This window comes from Girardinichthys multiradiatus, chromosome 7, assembly GCF_021462225.1.
Source record: "Girardinichthys multiradiatus isolate DD_20200921_A chromosome 7, DD_fGirMul_XY1, whole genome shotgun sequence".
Taxonomy (NCBI): Eukaryota; Metazoa; Chordata; class Actinopteri; order Cyprinodontiformes; family Goodeidae; genus Girardinichthys; species Girardinichthys multiradiatus.
In genome coordinates this window covers 29,999,515-30,021,532 of record NC_061800.1, presented here as the reverse complement: position 1 = coordinate 30,021,532, position 22,018 = coordinate 29,999,515, and the positions used below count along the sequence as shown (strand labels likewise).

At 35.7% G+C, this 22,018-nt stretch overlaps 1 protein-coding gene across 1 annotated transcript in view; it reads left to right on the top strand.

Annotated features, from left to right (window-relative positions):
• Window positions 1-19,627, top strand: part of kcnj3a (potassium inwardly rectifying channel subfamily J member 3a) — a 78,930-nt gene extending 59,303 nt beyond the window's left edge. The window contains exon 3 of the mRNA XM_047371456.1: window positions 11,152-19,627. Within this exon, the coding sequence (XP_047227412.1) occupies window positions 11,152-11,747 (596 nt within the window). The 3' untranslated portion in view covers window positions 11,748-19,627. The remainder of the gene's footprint in view (window positions 1-11,151) is intronic.
• Window positions 19,628-22,018: the final 2,391 nt, after the last annotated feature.

Genomic DNA, 22,018 nt, shown 5'->3' with positions numbered 1-22,018 from the left:
TCTAAGCTTTGCAAGCTGTTTCACAACTTTTATACCTTATATATGAATAGTTTGTTTGGTAACCTTTTTGATACTCAGTGAAAACAAGAAAGTTGGGAATGTGACAGAAAAAATGCAAGTTGCTTGTAAGCACTGTGAGAATACTGCAACTGGTTACTGCTGTTACCTGCTACAACACTAAAGTTAGCATCCGTTAACCAGTTTTACTTAGTCTGGATAGCATTTAATCATCTCTTGTATAAAATGTAAACAGATTACACTGAAAAAATTTGAAACTGAAAATGCTATGCTAAACAGAGATTCACAAAACACAAAAGGGAGCATTTTCAATGTTGGGATTTTTGGCATTAGCACCACCACAAAATTATGCAAGCATTATATAGAGTGGTCAATTCTCTTAACTTTTTTGTGAAAAAAAAGGGGATGCTTAGTTTATCTAATCTAATAGCTAACCTTCCCTTTTTTGTGAACATAAAGTAATACTTTGATCAACCACTTTATGTATCATTACACCTAACTAACAAGGAAGACTTGACTGAGTTCTGCAGGCAGTTGCACAACTATTCATACCTTGAACAGATTGAACTTTTAGGGACACATCTCACAGCAGACAACAAAGCCAAGACATCGGACAGACTGGCCATTGATGTAAAAATGATTATGACTGTCACACCATACCTAACCTCAAAAGAGCCTAAAGGTGTCTAAGTCTGGAACGTATTGAGACTACAGTCAGTCAGTCATTTTCTACCGCTTATTCCATAGTGGGTCACGGGGGAGCTGGTGCCTATCTCCAGCAGTCTATGGGCGAGAGGCAGGGTACACCCTGGACAGGTCGCCAGTCCATCGCAGGGCAACACACAAACAACCATGCACACACTCATTCATACACCTAAGGGCAATTTAGAGTGACCAATTAACCTAACAGGCATGTCTTTGGACTGTGGGAGGAAGCCGGAGTACCCGGTGAGAACCCACACATGCACGGGGAGAACATGCACACTCCATGCAGAAAGACCCCTGGTCGGGAATCAAATCCAGGACCTTCTTGCTGCAAGGCAACAGTGCTACCAACTGCGCCACCGTGCAGCCCTCAAAAGAGCCTAAAGGTGTCTAAGTCTGGAACTTATTGAGACTACATTAGAATTGAAAAACTAAATCATGTTCTGAATAATTGAGAATCTACAACAATATAAAGTTAATTTTGTACTGATGAGTGTTGAAATTGTTGGTGGTTGAGTAGTTCTAAACCTAATTCTTCCATTACATTTCAATTACATTCCTGTAAGACTGTAAGTGTTTGCCCTTATAAAGATTTCTTCAATTTTTTCTTTTTTGTCACACTTTAATTTTCTCAGATCATCAAGCAAATTTTGATATTGATAAAGACAACCTGAGTAAATACAAAAACAGCTTTTAAAATGATTTCATTCATTAAGATAAATAAAACAATACAAAATGACCTTGCCCTATATAAAAAGATGATTGCACCCGCTTGTTAAATCATGAATTAACTGTGATTAAACTGCATTATTTAAAAAGCTTAGCTTAATTTTACAAGCCAAACTAAGGTCTGATATTCAACTGACGTGCAGATCTAATTAGTTATTTAAATCAAATGTCTCTGACAGCTGAAAGATCTCAAAAAGCTACATATAATTTAAAGAAATTCAAAAACAGCCGAGAAACAATCAGATTGACCCCAGTCAGTCTGGAAAGGGTTAAAAAGCCATTTCTAAGAGTTCAGGATGCCCTGCAAAAAAAGTGAGAGCTATTATTTACAACTGGAGAAGACAGCAGTGGTGAACCTAACCAGGAGAGGCCAGTCAACCAAAGTTAGTCCACGAGCACATCGATGATTCAACTAGGAGGTCACAAAACAACCCAGAACAACATCTAAAGCACTGAGGACCTCACTTGCCTCAGTTAAGGTCACTTTTCAAGATTTATCAATAAGAAAGAGACTGGGCAAAATGGTCTCCAAGTTCAAAGGCCAAAATCATTGTTGACCAAAAAGAACATAAGGCCCATCTCTTGTTTGCCATAAAACATCCTGATGATCTTGAAGACCTTTGGAAAATCTGTAGACTGATTAGAAAAAGTGGAACTTTTTGGAAGGTGTGTGTCCTGTTCCATCTGGCTTAATACTAACACAGCTTTTAAGAAACAGACCATCATACTGACAGTCAAATGTTGTGATGATCTTGTGGGTTGCTTTACTTCGTCAGCCATGCCATAATTGATAGAATCAGGAAATTTGCTCTCAACCAGAAAATCCTGAAGGAGAATGTCCATCCATCAGTACAAGACCTTAAGCCCAATTACACTTTGGTTCTGCAGCAGAACAGTGACCAAAAGCACAGTAGCAAGACCGCCTCTAAATGACTCAAAAAATTTACTGAAGTTTTGGAGCGGCATAGCAAAAGTCTAGACTTAAATTCAGTTCAGATATTGTAGCACAACTATAAACATGCCATTCACATTCGAAAGCCCTCCAATGTGGCTAAATTTTAAAAATTTGTGCCAAACAGTGTGTTTTGAAATGCCTTAGTGTTAAAGACTAATTACAAGTTATCGCAAACTCTTGAGTTATTGTTGGTATGAGTGGCACAAATAGTTGTTAGGTTTTGGCGGAAATTTACTTTATCATAGAGGGCCAGGTTGGTTTGGATAGCTTTTTCACGGCACTGCATATCACGCATCCCTTATTTGCATCAAATGCATAAATGAACACCTGCAAAATCAGACTCTAGTACAAAGTATAAAAAAACATATGAAGAATAGTTTGATGTTTTTTGTCAGCTCCAGTTTCTTATGTTGACATAATACTGATGTTGCAAACATGTCTATCTTGCCATCACGACACAGTACCTCATGCCCTGCTGTTCTTCTATGTAAGCAACAACAGATAGGACAGGATTATTTTTCTTACTTCTTTATTTTTTTGTGGTATGGCATTATCTTCATGCACCTGTGCTAAAAGCTTTAACCTGATTCTCTGTCAGTTCTAAGGTTTACGCATTAATAACCTGGCCTTTACAACATTTTAAAATTATTCCAACCAGCCCTAAGTGTTCAAAACCATGCAGCACAGATTCACTCATGTCAAGAAGAACATCCCAGAAAATAACAGTTTTAAAGGGCATTTGGTTTATTTTTGTCCTGTTCTTTGACTTGTTCTAACAGTTGTGCCCATCCTAAAAATACTGGCAAAATGTGACTTATTGACAGATGATGGCCATTGAAGGGATAGATAAGACTTTTTTGAAGTGGGATTGTTGTAAGAGGTAAAAACCAGTGATTAACTTGCTTGACCTGCAGCAGAAAGGTTGTTTTTTTGTTCAATTATTATTTAAAAGCAGATTAGTTACTTCTAGAGGGTAGATCTAATGGCTGGTCTAACTGAAGCCCAAGGCAAACCAGATTCGTACCACAGCTGTACAATATGGACAAAAACTGATTTTTGCTATGTTTTGATAATTATCACAATAAGGTTTTAAAATAAAGGTTTAGTGTTTAAGCATCTGTTTCAATACAAACTTAAAGAACAAATTAAAACATGTAATAAAACCTTAATGTCAACTAATGAGATGTATTTTCAAATATTGCCAAAGGGTAAATACTGACTTTGCAGGACTTTTTTGGAATGATAATAATGACACTTTAAAAATCCCATTTGGCATACTATTTAAAAATGCAAATATGTTTGAGAAGAAGTTTGAGTATAATACTGCAAATCAAGTTTACACTAAAGGTTGTAATATGTTCTCCATCTTGTAAAAATACTTAAATATAATGGTGACCCCATGTATTGCCTGTTAGGCCACATATATTTTCTGTCTTATTGAATTTTATAGCCTCCCTTTACCATTGTTATTGACATTTTCTGTTTCTCAATAAATGATTGAAATTGTTTTATTACCCAGTACTAATTTGTACCATCTTGAAACAACTCCAATCTGAAGAATATGAGAGTAGATTGTGTTAGCATTACCTTATAAACCCTCATTAAGTTTGTATTAGATAGTAATTTACACAGAAGTCTTAAGACTTATAAGAAACTCTATTGGCATTCCCAACTATGATATTTTTTAAATTGTAAATACTTTAGATGGTAAAATTTTTCTTTGGTCCCCTAAATAAATTATTTTAAATGTGTAATAAAAGAAGAAAAGTGTAACTGTGTGCTTCAGCTTAACAAGAGAATAAGTTACTTTTTGCCATGAACATCATTTAATTTTGTCCCTTTTAAAAAAAATTAATGATCATTTGACAACTTGGGCTAAAAATTCATTGCTTAATAAATAGTCTGTTAGCACCCCAAAAGTGGTAAGATTAATTCATTAAATTATAATGTATAATATATTACAATAGATTTGGCTTGATTACCCAGAAGCTGTTGGGTTTTATCTTTTCATTATTATGTTAGTTAACAGAATGCTGTAGATCCTGACCTAACGAGGCACTCCTCGAAACTTCAAGAATAATATCTGACAGAACAAATCATGTCAGAATGTTCTTTCTTAGTTAAAAGCTGATGGTACAGATGACAAAAGACTAATTTATTCAGAGATAAAACAAATAGAATTAAAAATGTATCAGATAATATTATGTAGACCATAATATGCTCTAATAACTTGTAATTGTATGAGAAAAAAAACACATCTTTACGTTATTACATCTTACTTTTTAAAATGCAACATGATTTTCAAGACAATTGAAACAATTTTATTTGGTAAGCAAAATAATTAGCAAAAATATCTAGCAGGCCTCACTGCAAGAAACAATGACTCTCTTACATCCCTGCCCCTTTTTTAACTGTAGCAATATTATCACTAGCTTTCAGCAGAAGGTATTTTCATATTTTTCATAATCAAAAGCTTGAATATGCCGGAGAAAGTCTGATATAGCTGTCTAGTTCTTTTTTATTTTTCTACTTCAATATAATTCTACTACCTCTAAAACAGTTTTGTTGATTATTTTACTTATAAAAAAAATTATGGTCTTTTCACCAAAGGGTTGGGTTTCTGTGGGTTTGCAACCCCCCACCCCTCCCCGCCACACACACTTTTCATGCAGTAATGCACACTCTGCAGTTCACTGTAAGAGTGATAGGAGAAGAAAGGGACCTGCTCTGTGCTTTATTAAAGATGACATTTGTAAGAAGAGTTCTGGGCTTCGCTGAAAATACGTCATCAAAATATATAATTTCCAGACTCCACTAAAGACAGCACTCTTAACTCTGCGGTTTTGTGCTTAAAAGGTCACAAGTCTCTAACTGTAAAAACAATATTTGTCTGACTCGGGTGCTTTATGGATGATCAGAACCCGCACTTGATGGAAAAATGCTCTCTGTTATGCTCAGGGTCTTTGAGAGAGCAAAACTCTTGTTTTGTGTCATGTCACTGTTACTTTTGACCAAATGGAGCAGTGAAAAGGTTTATGGCTGTCACATGTACTCATTCCAACAGTTTTGTTTCCATAGAAACACAGAGTGCTGGGCTGCTGTGTATTACAGAGTTACATAAGACCCTACCAATAATACGACAGACAATCTGATATGGGATTTCTCATTTGACTGGATTTCTATTTCAGGAATAATGCACAGCAACAGCAGAAAATAACAAAAGCAGCTTTTTCTTTTTTTACCACTGCTATTTTTGGTTGGAAGGACATACTGTTCTACTTGAGTTTTCTGATTACCGTAATGTTTATATATATTTTTATGATTTTTGCATCTCCATGTAATATTGAACCATGTCATGGCCTCACTATAAGTAGAGGTGCACAGTTTAATATTATTGTTGTGTCTCTCACACTGTGTACCGTATGAATGTGGGCGTTGCAGAACAGCAGGTCTTTAGCAACACAACTGAACATACGTGATGCAACTCTGTAATTATGCAGTGCTTGGGCAATGGCTATTGAATTATTATGTAAATTAAATTTATATTAATTAGAGATTTAGTCCAGTACCATTAATGGTTAGTTTTAGAAGAACCGTACTGCTGATCCTGACCTGAGAGTCTCCTTTGTGGGCTGCTTGGTTCAAACATGGAGTGAACTGAAACAGGCAGCGGGGTTTCACAGAGGAGACTGGGGTCTTACAACATCATCTACATCTACCTACATCATCTGCAGGACCAATAGGGCATTGTTAAAAGATGTAAGATGAAACTATTTGAGTCTTGTATATTACTGTACCATATTTTGCCTCAGGTGTAGGATCAGTCCACAATCTAATTGCTGATGTTGATATTGTCACCATGTATTTACAATATCGATTTTACTTGAGTCTACTGTTCAATAAAGCTGATAACCTCTGATGGTGATGAAGTACCAGTTCCTGACCTATAAACAATATGTTTTTCATGCTACAATTTCCTGAGATTTGGTACGCCGTGACCACGTATGTCGATGGCGACAAAGTTGTGGCTAGAGGCTGTTTAACAGGCTCACCATAGAATAGGATTTCCATTCACGCTTAACTCTCAAACGCTTTGGCCCTCAAGTTCACATTAGCTTTGCCTGCTTCATTCACCACAGCACGCTTGCATGGGCCTAAAGGCAGTGGGACTTTGAAGCAATAGAGCTGAAGTAATACTGTGAATACCCCTAACACACTTGATGCTCAGTCTCCTGCACATCTGTGATTGTGTACAGGGTTGTGATCAGTGAATTATCTCACAGCGCTGGGAATCAGGCAGAATCGCAGATGCTTCTAGTTTGAATGATGACACCGTGGCTGTCAGCAGCAGTGTCTTGCAGTAAACAAGTGCCCCTCAGATTTGGCAACAAATGTCTGTATGAACAATATAGTTGCGATTAAAACCAGTGATAATGAGCAAAGCATTTTCTAGTTTTAATATGAATGTCCCACGGTTAGAAACATTTTAAAAGTAATTTCTAAAGAAGCTGGCTGTTTACTGAATGTTGTATCCAAGCTAAACCTAATAGAAGGTTTAGAGGAAGCAAAAAGTATGGTACAAAAAACTGTGCATTCAACTTGACAGAATTGTGAAGCAAATCTAATCCAAGAATATTGAGGAGATTCACAAAGGATTTACAGCAGGTAGAATCAGTGCTTTTAGAGAAATTAAATGTGCATCAGATATTTACTAAAGTTTGTGTAAACGTTAATGGCCAACTTGTGCTGTGTTCATTTTGATTTACAAATTAAAACAAGAACAGCTTTCCTTATATATATTGGCTGTTTCTCTGTGTTTGTGTCTGCCACAAATTACGCCATGATATTTGATATAAATCGCCATGTAGATAAATATTTAGTCTATTAAAGCCCTTTATCAATATTCCATTTCACCCATGTTTCAAACCCTCATTTTACATCAATAACAGGAAATTAATACAGTTATCAAAACCCTGTCTTTTAAATTAGTCAACACAAACATCTTTTGATGCAAACCTATTGGAAGGCAAAGCCTTGTAAGTTTTAAAAATATTCACATTAAGGATTGTACCTTCTCCACAAGAATATAGAAATGTTCTTTCTCTAAAGGCTGCATGAAAAAATTAGAGCATTATTTCTCAACAGCTGTGTGATTGGTCAGAAATTGGAAATGGATCTGGTTACTGCATATCCATATGCTGCTGTGGGAGGCTTCCCTGGAGACCTGCATTTGAGTTTCTTGTAAAGTATGAAGAAAATACTGATCCATTTCTTCGCTCTTGCAGAAGATTTAAAGACCTTTACATTACAGCATCTACTTTAGAATATCATCAAAAAGTTAAATCATTTCAGTAAATCAATTTAAACAATATTTTAGTAATTCTATAAAAAGTGAAATATAAAAATATATAGATTAATTCCATACATAGTGATACTTATTCCAAACTATTATTTTGTCACTTTTTTGTAAAGATGATGTCTTATAGCTAATAAAAACCCAAAATTCAGTTTCTCAGAAAATTTGAACATTATATAAACAATATTTTTCAACATAAAAATGTGATGTCATGGTCTTTACAAATTAATTCACTAAGGGAAGGATGAGTGGAAGAAAAAAGTTTAGGTGCATAAGCAACAGGCATAACCCCGACCTTGAGAGGATTGTGATCCATTTCATTCAGTTAATTTCAATTGTATATACAATATATAGAGATACTTTCAATAGGTCAAGATTAAAATTTAAAAATAATTTTTTTTAGCTGTTTGAGGCACAGCATTTTTACACTTATTCTAATGCACAACATGGGTGAAAGTTAACCACTTTTCTTTCCTTTGGTATTTCATGCAGGCTGATTGAAAGTATTTTTAAGTATTGTTGAAATATTGTGTTTTTGATACAACATAGTTATTTCCATTTTGACTTATGTATTTTTTGGGAAGTATTTATTTTAAATCGTTAACTTGACACACACGTGTCAAAATGATCCATTCATCCAAATGTGATTTAAAATCATGTTACATAATAATAATAATTTTCTATCAGACAAATTAGCAGTAAGTGGGGCCAGACAATCAAACAATTCAACATATTTGTTTCTCATTTGTCACATGAACAGATATTTCTGATAACAGATAACATGGCTATTAAGCTGTACTGTCTCTGTAGTGTAATCACTGTCAACTGGTGAAGTGTGAGCAAGCAAAATAAAATGCAGCTCATCACATCAGTGAAGTACTAATCATAATAGTTGGGACCAAGTCATTGTATTGCAAGTCTCAAGTCAAGTCCCAAGTAAAAAAATGAAAATCCAAGTTGGGTCCAACGTCAAGACATGCTTGAGTTTTAAACAAGTCATTTAAAATTTAAAAATGTAATTTAATCAGAGTAAGAATAATTTTGAGATTTTAAAATTTTGATCACCTTGCTGTCTATGCAGGCAAATTAAATTATCTATAATTGTTCTCTGTTGTGTTAGATGTAAGGATTATACGAATTTACTAAAAATTTACTAGAAATTAATAAATGAGAGACAATTAGTAAAATACAGAGGATCATCGGAATAAATAAACAATTCAGTCAAACAGGCAATTCGTACCTTACAAATTTGGATGTAGAAAAATAAATAATTAAAAACAGATTTTCACAGCTGCATGTTAATGTTTTGAGATTCACAAGGCTTTGCTTTAAGCAGTGGTGTGTGATGTAATGTGCAGACAGCTACAACAGGAGCTGCTGAATATTGTTGATGAGTAATCACTAACAAGCCTCCAATAGGTTTGCATGAAAAGATGTTTGTGTTGACTAATTTTAGAGACAGGGTCGTGCTAACTCTATTAATTTCCTTTTGTGGATGTGAAGTGAGGTTTGACGCAGGAGTTTAATGGAATAAATGTTTCTTCACAGGGGGAGCATTAATTCCAAATTCATCATGGTGTGACTTGGAGCAGAATAAACACTCAGACAAAATAGTCAGCATATTCAAAACAGGCTGTTTTTGTTTTAATTTGCTCTTTACAATGGACACAATTGAACAATTTGACCTGAACTTTTACACTGGATATGCTAATTTCTTAATGTACATTTAAGATGTTTTTTTTTAGATAGACATTTTACCGCAAAATGAACCTTTTTAAAACTTTTTTTCTGCAGACATGTCCTGTGATAATGTAGTACTCACAGTCAGCATTGACTATCTTAATCCTTCATCTTTTGTTGCTAGAAGCCAAGATTAAGATGTGAACTGAACGCGCAAGTAGCAAAAAAGTTGATGTGAGGAGAACCTCTTTTCACATCATAAACCCTTTCTCTAGTTTTATTCTTTAAATTATTTTTATGAAAACCTTGTTTCTTTCTTTTAATGTCATAAAATGTTGTGTATTATTTTTGCACAATTGTAAAACCTTAATCTGTAACACTGCTATACAAAGGTATTCATACTTCTTCACATTTTCTCATTGCAACTACATATAACAAATATCTGTTTTGTTATATTTTTATTTCATTGCAAAATATCATATAATTGTGAATTGGAAGAAAAAAGAATACATTGTTTTCAAGGTTTATTAACTGATAGAAATCTGAGTAGTTTGGCAGGCTTAAGGCATTCAGCCCCTCAGTCAATGCTTTGTAGAGCTAGCTTTACAAAAGCGGTAGAAAATGACTGACTGACTGACCTTTACAACTGTAAGTCTTTTGGGGCGTTTCTCTACCTGCACATTCAGAGACTGTAATTTTTGTCTATTTTTAATTTTTTTTTCTTAAAATCTCTTACTGTACGTTTAGGGTTGTTGTCCTGCTGAAAGGGGACCATTTGCCTCTGTTTTTTCTAGCTGAAAACAGGAATTCTTCCAGGATTGCCTTGTATTTAGCTCCCTCCAACTTGCCATAAATTCTCACCAGCTTCTTTGCCCCTGCTGAAAATAAACATTCCCACAGCCTGATGCTACCAACACCATGTTTCTCTATGTGAGGACCATCTCAAGTTTCTCTATATACTAATTAAGGGACTTCTGAAGGCAGTTGGTCACACTGGATTTCATTTAGGGGTATTAGATTAAAGAGGGCTGAATACAGAAGCACACCACAAATCTTTCTGAATTTTATTCATAATTTTGATTAAAAAGTATAATTTTTCTTACACTTCACACTTATATGCTTCTTTTCATTGGCCTAATAAATAAAATCCCAATAAAATACTTAGAAATGATTTGTTGTAAAGCAGAAAACAAGACACACGAAAAACACATCTAAATCATAATGTATAACATTGTTAGGATCAAGTTTACTCTGTGTATTGACTGTATGACAAATGTGCTGGCAATTTTCTTCTGAGCTGTTATTTTAAAATTAATTATGGCTTTAGGGATTAAATATTTAGTAATAAACACGCAGCAAATAACTTTTAATTATTTTTCGAATTAGCCTGGAAAGCGGTTGTAAACATCACGTGCAGAAAATAAAAATCAATTAGGCTTCTTGTTCAGGCAGCTGGCTCTATAATGCAGTAAATGTTGTTTTGTTGAGGCTGTTGTGTTTACAGTATTGTTGGCTTTGTAATCTAAAAATAGCATGAATGCTGGAAATATTATTGATTTTATGGAACATTGCCAAGCACATAATTCAATCAGAGCCTCATTGTTTAACATTGGAGCCATGGAGCATCTAAACTCTGCTGTGTTTGCTCATAGAAGACATCCATTTCTATGTTTCCAGAAGTTTAAAGTTTTTTATGTTTTTCTGACAGGGATGACCTGCCAGGCAAGGACATCGTACACGGAAGACGAGGTTCTCTGGGGACACCGCTTCTTTCCTGTCATCTCCTTGGAGGAGGGCTTTTTCAAGGTGGACTACTCTCAGTTTCACGCCACATTCGAGGTGCCCACTACTCCTTATAGCGTAAAGGAGCAGGAGGAAGCCCTACTCCTCTCCTCACCCCTCATGGCACCATCCCTGTGCAACAGCGGGGAGAAGAATAGCTCCCTGGACTGCCTGGAGACCCTGGAGGACAATGACAGCACCACCAAGCTGCCTACCAAGTTGCAGAAGATCACGGGCCGGGACGGCCTACCCAAGAAGCTGCTGAGGATGAGCTCCACCACCTCAGAGATGACTTACAGCTTCGGAGACCTACCCATGAAGCTGCAGCGAATCAGTTCAGTCCCCGGCGTCTCTGATGACAAACAGGCCGGGAAAGCCTCCAAGATCAGTACAGAGCCTATCAGTAAGTCGGTAGCGGACTTGCCCCCGAAGCTGCAGCGACTGGCTGGGGGAGGAGGGGGAAGGATGGACGGACACTTGCCGCCTAAACTTAGAAAGATGAACTCAGATCGCTTTACATAAAACACGCAACAAATTTTAACTCCTGCTATCCTCTTTTTTTCTGAACTTGAAATCCTTGTACTATTCCATATTTATTAACAGACAATATTCTTATATTAAAGGAGCTGTAGAATATGTGCACAAATACCTTATATAAAGTAGGGGGATGGAAATGAGCACATTTGTCCCTGGATGTAAGTTTTCTTGCTCTAATGAAAGACCTCAGATTTATTTATTTTTCTTTCTCTTTCTTAAATTTTCTTCGTTTTTTTTAGGACTATGTACAACTAGCACAATTTGGCATGTAAGAAGCGGCGCATGTAGAACCGAATCTCAGTTTCTGGCATGACAATTTGTTGATTTCACAAAACAAAAAGACAAAAAAATTGTTTCATTAGTGAATTTACAGACGGTGGACGATTGCACAAAGCCATATGATTTACACCACTGAAAACCTACATAGCATTGGTTCTATTCTGTAATGAAGAAAGGCACACATGTTTGTTTTGAGTTGATTGCTTTTGTTGTTTACTGTAAAATTGTGGCAATGTTACGTTGGTTGCATGCTCCTCTTACTGACTTAGCTATACAAAGGTAATAGACAAAGATGTTTAGCCTTAACTATATTACCTTGTTTCCATCTCCATGTTCGTTCACAGCTGTATTTTTTGGTATTTCATATATAGACTATTTTACCATGTGCGATTTTAAGATTTTATCTGATCAAATTCAGAAAGTGCTGCTAGATGATGCATACTATATTTACAAATGCGTTATTAACATCAGTAAATTTGGGCACAATGATACACAATTTTCTCTTGCTTATTGATGTAACACTTAAGTTGAAATATTCAATAGCTGTAACTGATAAGCACAAAACAATCACATAAATCCCTAAAATGTTAGAAAGCATTTCTTGTCTCGTCATATACCAAAATGCAATCTTCAATAAGCCAGTGCTGCTTTAACAAAGGCACCATTAGACTTTCAACTTACGTGTTACTGGTTAGATTTGGTGGGCCTGTAAAGAAATTAAAAATAATCATTGTTTTTAGAGACCATTATATTCCTCTTTTGTGATGAAAGCAATAATATTATTATAAAATCTACAACCTATAGCCACAGGGTCTACCACAGTCCCCTATGATTATGTTTACTTGATCCGTGCCATGAAATCTGGTTTTCTCTAAATGCATCAAAGACATTGTATGATAACTGATCTCTTCAGGAATAAAGATCTAAAGTAACTATTTATCATCTTGGTACTTGGTGGTAGATGGAATCCAAACTTTACCTGTTTGATGAATAAATTATTGTCAGCTGATTACAAAAGGTAATGACCGGAAACTCAAAAAAACTATTCTCTTTTGTACTCAACGACTTGCTTGCAGCCCAGAACATCAAATGCAATGCCTTGTATAAAGTCTTCATGCTCCATTAGCATTTCCATATTCTGTCCCAGCACAACCACATAATTATACACTGTTTTCTTAATATTTTACATGTAAAATGTGAAAAGGAGGACGTAAATAAGTTTTCAGACTCTCTATAAGTCTGAAATATATATATATATATATATATATAGGTTTTCAGTCAGTGCTCTGTAAAGTAGCCTTTTCCTGTACTTAACGCTACAATCTTTTGGGGTGTGTCTATTAGCCTTTGGCAAAATTGTTCAAATTGAATCCGCTTAGCTGGAAGGTCAAATTTAAATCGCTCTACTGCAGCTCTTGTAGTATATTTAATGTTATTGTTCTGCTAAAACGTGAATTTCCACTTCAGTCTCAAGTCTTTTTGCGTCTTCAACATATTTTCTTCCAGGATTGTCCTGTATTCAGCTCCATTCATCTTTCTATCAACTCAGACTAGCTTTTTTGTCCCTGCTAAAGAAAGACATCCCCAGAGCATAATCATATTGCTGCCACCGTGGCCATAGAACATGCCATGTGTTCAGGGTTGTGGGCATTGTTACTTTTCGGTCTTAAATCGATGACCAAGATGCAAAACCTTTTATCTACTGGATTTCCTGATTCATAGATTTCAGTTTGAGAACAATTGAAGTCTGCTCATATTTAGCCTGACTCTAAGATCCCCACTTTTTGTTGCGACAGAAAAGCCACAATTTGAAAACTTACAATCAGGTTTACTGGCAGCAAAATAAGCTAATTGGTCATCGATTTAGCCTAATGCAATTAGCCCAAAAAGTTCAAATTTTTCTCATCTGTCACCTAACCCCTTCATGGGCCTGTTAGCTGCTTCTCCAATAATAGCTTCTCCAATTAATGCTGTGTGTTAGTTTAGGTGGATGGCCATGTCTTGAAAGTTTTTGTGTCCTGTCTCCTCTTTCCATTTTTTGGGGAATGGGTTGACCAGTGCTTTGTGGGAGGTTTATGGTTTGGGATATTGTTTTATAACCTAACCCTGTTTTAAACATATCCACAATTTTATCCCTGACCTGTCTGCTGTGTTCCTTGGTCTTCATGAAGCTGTTTATTCACACATGATCTCTGAAGAACAGTTGGATTTACAAGATTAAATTGCAAACAAGTGGATTATCTTTAAAAATAGGCAACTTCTAAAACAAATGGTTGGTGGGTGTATCATAGTCAAAGGGATTTAATAAAAATGCAAACGTTTGAGATTTTTGTATGTAACAAGTTTTAAAAACAATGCATCATTTTCTTTGCACTCCACAATAATGCACTAAGTTATGTTGGTCTAAGAAAGAAAGACCCAATAAAATAAAAAAAAATTGTGAGAGTCAGGAAAACGTCTGCAAGGCACTGCACTTTAACTTCCTGCTCGCTTTGTTAATATGTCGTTTGGTGCTTGTGCCGCACACATAGAATGCAGCAAAATATTTACTTTTTTGCTGCTTCTCTTTCTTTTTTTTTTATACAGGCTTTGAACAAGTTCAGGAGAATATTTGAGAAAGCAGAGGAATTACAGGTGTAAATGTGGATCAAGATCATGCAGAGGAAGGTCACTCTAGAGCAGCAGGCCTTAACCCTGGTCCTCAGATTCTGTTTTAGACAGTTACCTGCTTCAGCACAACCGATTTAATGATTGAGTCATCCAAGTATATTGCAGAACTTGTAGGGTATTCAGTCATGAATTTCAGGTGTGAACATTTAGGGCAGTCCCCAGCAATGAACACACATAGGAAGAAGGACTCGATGCAAAAATGAAGTTGTGAAAATTGCTTTATCTTTTTTACAACACACTAGTAATTTAGCTTTTCTTGATGACTGATTTTATCTTCATACCAATATTACATACACCCTAATATGTACACAGAATTGACGAGTGAGGTACAGGCCATAGAAAGTATGATGCAGATATTTGTAGCTATAAGCATTCTTGCACACACATTTACTCATAGTAAATGCTTCAAAAAATGAACTGCTGTGCTGGCATTATTTCTCACCTACTGATTTTTACATAGGGTGCTGCAGGGAAAATCTCTTTAAGAAGTCTGGTGTACAAACATTTGCATTCAGAACATACAGTAACTGCAATCCCTGAGGAGCATTTCTAGAAAACTCCATGACTGCAGTGAATGTGTGGAAACCACCTCCAACGGCAAGATTAAATGGCTTGATAATGTTCAAGTGTGTTTATCAAAGGACAAATAGACCTGTGCTCAAGGATAACACGAAAAGGCAAATTATTAAGCCCAGTAAAACAAATATTTATTTTACTACTTCTTTTTTTCTTCTTTTTCTTCCATTTGCTATTTTCTTTTGCTTTCCCTAATGTGAAAAAGCAGCTTAGGTTTAGGACAACAATACTATTCAATCATTGCAGTGCTGTAACTAATGCTAACTGGAAAAAAATAGATGCAAAGTGCTGGTACTTCACTTGAGTACTTTGTATTTTTTTCTTACAGCATTTTTCACACTAAATTACAGAGGATCTCAACATTCATACATTTTCTGTGTAGGTTTTACAATTTGAGAAGCAAAATAGTTACTCGTTATTCGTCTCTCCATGAACGGCGTCTTGCAACAGAAGCACACCCCCAGCTTGTTATGGAGAGCATGTTATGTCGTTTCTGCCGGCCGCACACAGCCACATTTTTGTAACAGTCTTCACACAGTGCAGCTGACTCACCAAACAGGGAGAGCAGCAAGGTTAATTCTCAAAGTAAGTCCTACACCTATGAGGCAAAACTTTATGGTTAGAGTTTTTTAGAATGCACTTCCTCCATTAACTCTTATTTTGCTATTAGTTGTCAAATATTGGCAGATTGTATCTGGAGTATCATTAAAATGAAAACTGCAGCGTCCCAAGCAAAGGTATAACAGCCAATGAGATGTTTGCCATAGGCAAATTCTCTCAAGACAGCTGTTGTGCAAAAGTACAAAAACATGCTTTACAGTTTAAAGGTCTGGAGAATTATTCTGCTCAGGAAATGTAAAAATCATAAGTATTCATTATCATGCTTATGTTAGCATTAATCTACTCAATAGACTTAGGACACAGTGCATTATGGTCAGTTTTGATGATAATGTGTTCAATCTTTGTACGCAACATTTACTGTCCATGCAACTCATTTTTTATATGTATAGTTGATCAGGAAATTACAGAAGTATGTTACAAAGTTTAGCAGACAATTTAAATACATAAAGGCTCCAAAAACAAGGCTTAAAGTGATTTTCAAACAGACAAGAGACTTCATTTAGAACTTTAACAATTAAGACCTATAGAGAACTACTCTGCTGATGGCGTTGAAATTGAAATTCACCAAACTTAGATTTGTTGCTAATGTTAGCATTCTCGGTTGGCTCCCGGGGTTAGGGCCTCATAATCTATTTTAACTGTATGATGTAACTACTTTCCTATGCACTAAATAGTCAAAGAAAAACTAATTAATTTAATTTTGAATTTAATGGGAAATCAAAGACAAGGTGCAGATGAGAGGCTTTGAATTAGACTGAAAAATGCTTTATTTTTTAAATAGTTTTTTACAGCACGAGTGGCCTTTATTTTGTTATTGTCTGAAAGTGAGCTGTCAGGAAATGGGTAGAGCCTGGGGGAAGACATGCAGCAAAGGTCAATGGGCTGAGACTCGAACTCGTGACCGGCTGCGTGAAGGACCAAGGCCTCCGTACATGGGTCGTGTGCTCTACCCCTACGCCACTGTTGCACCCTAAAAAAAATTTATTAAACGGTTAAACTGTCTAGAGAATTAATTTACTCAGGGATTTGAAAATCACAATGAGTAGCTCCAAAGCATGCAGAGATTAGCAATAACATTTTCAGTTGTTGGGGGTGCAATGTGTAATTGCCTGCTATGACCAAAGTAATGTGCAACCACTGCCTTGTGGATGAAAAATGACAAAATATTGTTTGGAATTTGAGTGGACAGGTCAATGGCAAGAAAATTCCAATAACAAGGAGAGATATTCTCAAAAAGACAAAACAACTGGAGTAAGAACTAAAGCCTGCTTAACAATTTAGATGTTTACTGAGTTCCTCTGCTCTGGCATTTTAAGCTAGTCTGAAAATCACAATAATTAGCTTTATTGGCATGACGGTGTTAGCATTAGCGTCACTGGTTGCTCTAGGGCACTTTGCATTATAGTCTTTTTTGACTAAGGCAGTATAGAATTAGTTTAATTTCTAATTACTGTATAATGGATAAAAACATTACAGAATTTGTCTCAGATTTTGAGCAGACAATTTGAATGGCTCTTGGTCCAAAACAAGGGGCAGGGTCATTCCCAAATAGACCTGAGAGTTCAGATTGGAACTAAGGGTTTTTTAAACATACACCATTCTTGCATCTCACTGAATTAATCTGCCACAGATTACCAACATAGATCTAAAAATACAGATGTTTGAGATAATTCATAATTTTTGCAATTTAAGATTACACTCGTAGAAATATTTGTTGATCAACAATTAATCAAGTAAGATCTTATTTAATGACAGACATAAATGTTTTATTCAGTCGAAACATAAAAATCTATTATTCTTTACGTCATCACAGCTCTTTGGAGAGAAAATTTAACATGTATTCAAGTCAGAAACTGGACTAAAGCCTTGTGAAGAATCTCAATAGTATAAATATAGAATTTTGTTTTTCAGATTTATATCATACAGTCAGAGGTTTAAGGCAATGTTGAAGAATTGCTCATTCCTCTTTTTTTGTCCATTTTACTTGACAACACGCATGTCTGCAAACCAATTCGATCTGTTTCTAAATTTAGATAAGAGTAAGACAAACAATTCCACGTCGACACAAAGGCAGTGTCACCTCTTCAGGCGTTTTCATTGTTTTAATCATACTCTTGTGTAATCAGTGCTGCACTTTATTTTCTCAGCACACCATTTGTTCCCGTTAAGTATGCCATGTATAATAATATGTATTTGAAGAGAGCCCCTAAAGGACTTCTGGAGATAAAAGTCAGTGCCATTATTGTATTTATCACAAGTAGATAGGTTAATTGTGTCTTTATCCTCAGATAACTCTTTCCTCAATAAACACATAGGAAAGATCGAAATATCAAAACTGCTGATGGCATCATCCTCAGACTTCTTGGAAATGGGGTTCAATTCTTTTTTAGGCCCCCTTAAATCAGCACTTGTTCTGCTGGAAAACAATTGCCCTTTATCACCAAGGAGATCTGTGCTCTGGATGTCACTTTTTTGTGGGTGTGTGGGTGGTGGTGGTGGGGTTGTCTTTTGTCTGTGCCTTTCCTCCAAAATAGCATTTAAATGCAAAAATAATTGGCATAGACAGAGGTGGGGGAGGTGGGAGGGCTTCAGTTGGAAGGAGAAGACAGGGCTGTTCATGGTTTATAACCTTTTTAAAAAACCTCTAAAATAATTACTACTTGGGAGATGTCTTGATAATTCACAGGTTTCTGTTTTATCTGACATGACAGCTATTGTAAAGCATCAACTGATTATTACGGCACAAAAAAACAAATGTGCTAAAAAATTGGCAGCATTTTCATTGTCTCTATGTCAGTTGTATTGAATGTAAAGACTTCTATAATGATTAACATACTTTACAACCAAGTTAAATATGGCTTGCTGGTGAGCTGGCACTTCTTGCACCACATCAGTGCCAGTGTCAAGATTGGATAATATATGAGACATCACATATGGAGATTTGTGCAACAAAAAACTGAGCTGCTGGTGTCTTTTTCGCTGCATGACAAATGTCTTCTTAGCATCATAACAGCTAGTCTCTTGCCTTTGATGTCCTGTGACATGCTTGATTTGCTCATGCAACAAAACTACACCATGAAGGAAATAAAGGGAAATGGTGGTAAAAATAATGAAATATAAAAAATATGGGCTTTTGTGTCAAAAAACATTTTTTATTGGGAGACATTTTGTCTTAGCAGGAAAAAACTTTTCAACTATAACTGTTTCAGTAATTTAGCTGTCTCAAAAAGCACAAAATTGCATTCCAGGGACTTGTTTATTGACACGTAGCTAATATGAGGAATGAGACATTAACTAACACTCATTTCCATCAGCACAAATGTAGTTGGCATCATATATTTTAAGGAAAACATAAGAATAATTCAATTTATTTCTATAATTTGCTCAGGTGAATGATAGGAAACAATATTAACAAAGATCAAGGCTTTTCTTTTGACAGCATTATGCTCTGATATTCAATAAACAGTTCAATTTAATGCATTTATTGTTTTAAAAATGTCACATCTAAGAACATTGCAGTGGGAATGCTTATAGATCCCATTCTGTAATGAGAAACCTGTTGATTAATGCTTTCATGTGCATGCACATGTGCCTAAAGAATGATAGTTCATCCAATGCACACATATTCCTATTGTGTTTTCTTTACATTAATAATTAACTCTGCCTTTGTGGTTTACTCCAAGTGCTTCAATAAAAATAAGATTCCATTCTTCATTCCACATTGTGTGTGTGTGTGTGTGTGTGTTTGTATTTTAACATGATGAGGCCCATTTTCTGAAAAAATACACCTCGTTGTGAGGACCCCCTGCTCCTTGTGGGGATCAAAGCCTGGTCCCCATGGGGGAAAATGCTGTTGTTGGGTTAGGGATTAGGTTTAGAACAATGTTGTGAATTACGTTTAGGTTAGGTATGTACTTGTAATGGTTAGGTTTGGGTGAGTTTAGTTTCAAGGTTTGGTCATATAACTGAATGAAAAATGAATGGAAGTCAATGCATAGTCCCCCATAGGGATAGAAAATCCAAATGGGTGTATGTGTGTGTGTGTGTGTGTGTGCCGTTTTGTGTTTCTGTGTTGCTGTCTGATGGACTTGTGACCTGTCCAGGGTGTACCCCACCTCTAACCCAGTGACTCCACCCCCCTGACCCTGCAAGGAGCTTTTTAGATGATGGGTGAAATAGCTTCATGAACCAGGAAAGAAAGTGCGGTCTTCTGCAACTAAAGCACTACAATGACTTTGAGTACTAAGAATCTGTTCCAGTTATATTAAACTTAGCCGTTACTTAGACACTTTGAAAACAAGTTGAATCTTTTTTAAACTTTAGATAAGTAAACCATGTCCAGCAACCATGTACATATTGCAATCAATCTCATTTAACATCAGCTCTTTAAAACTATCTTTAAAAAAGCATATTTTTGATAATAATACAACTCATACTTTCCCAGAACTTAAAGGTTTGTTTTCAGTGAGCCTTAAGAGTTACTCTAAAATAATTCACAGGGTACTTTCCAGAATTTACAGATTTCTTTCTTGAATTTACAGGTTATGTTCTGGAACTTACTGGCTTCTTTATGGAATTTTACTGGAACTTACAAATTAATTTAATTAAACTTACAGGTAACCTTGTGGAGCATTCATGGAACTTACAAATCACCTTCACTGGATGTACAGGGTACTTTGAGGAACATACAGGTTACCTTCATTTACAAGTTATTTTCTGAGGGCTTACAGATTATTATCGAAAACTTGCATTGTGTTTTTCAGAACTTACAGAACTTTCAGAACTTACAGGTTGCTTTCGGGAAATTACAGGGTGCTTTCTGAAAGGTACAGGTTACGTCCTACAATTTTCACTTTCTGAAACTTTCACAGAACTTTCTGAAATTTGTATTAAATTCAAAGGTTACTTTAAGTGAAGTACAGATTACTTACCCATAACTTATAGGTTACCTTCTTTAACTGGTTACTTTTGGAGACCAGGCAGTTTGCGAAAAGTTAAAAACAGAACTTAGAAAAGCACCCTGGAAGTTCTGTATGGTACTAAAAAGTAACCTTCAAGCTGAAAGAAAGTAACCTGTATGCTAAACATAGGCACTGGCTTTGCTGTGCATTGCTACCATCTTTTTCACTGCAAACAGGAGAGTTCAGAATGGGAACCTGCTGTGCATGTCTCCTGTGCTTTGTGCCAAGTAAGAACAATGGTTTCAGTGAGCTTTGCTACAGCAAAAGGGCTAATTGTCTTTCATCTATTACAATTTTTCTGCCATTTTATTTAAAAGTTATGATGTTTTGTCTGGTTCCTATCAACATGACTAAATAGTTTATGTCCATTTTGACAAGCTTTGTTCATTTCTATGGGTTTAATTATGCATTAAAATTGACAAATTGATAATTAACCTGCATGTCAGCATTTGCACAATGAAAATATAAAAAGAACATACTTATTGACAGTGCAATTTTGTTTTTACACAATGAGTCAGTCAGATTGTTTACATTTGTTTTAAACCCATCTAACCAAAGCAAGAGGGAGAGAAAAGTTTTCAAGGCCTGTGTGGTGATTTCCAATTAATCTTCATTCCTGCAACTCCTGATTCATGAGCTCTAGGTGTGATTTACCGAGGTTTAGTTTGTGTCAGGAAGCTTAGTGCTCAGTCGAGCTAAAGGTGATCAAGGTAACAATTCGGTAAAAAAATAAGTGATGTGGTGCTGCTAAATCCTCTGTAAAAGAAAGATACATTTATGTAGAAGGTTGCTGCTTTTTGCAAAATTGAAATGCTGAAGTTTTTCTATTTTGTAAATAAAAACATTCATCCCTTTTATGTAAGTCCCATTTACTTTAAAATGAACAAGCCAAAGGATTTCTATGTCTTCCACAAAATTATAACCACATTATTTATTAACCAATTTACCAGATTTTTCTTTTGAATTTTGTAGTACATTATGAATCCCTAAAGATCGGCGACTTCCAGTGATAGAGTAAGGTGAACAAAAGACAAAACTGACAGGGAGATAAGAGAAGTGCATTACAGACAGAAGAGGAGACCCAAATTTGTGCGTGGGATGAATAATAAATTTTCCTCAATCATTGCAGTCCTCTAAGTTAGCAAAATG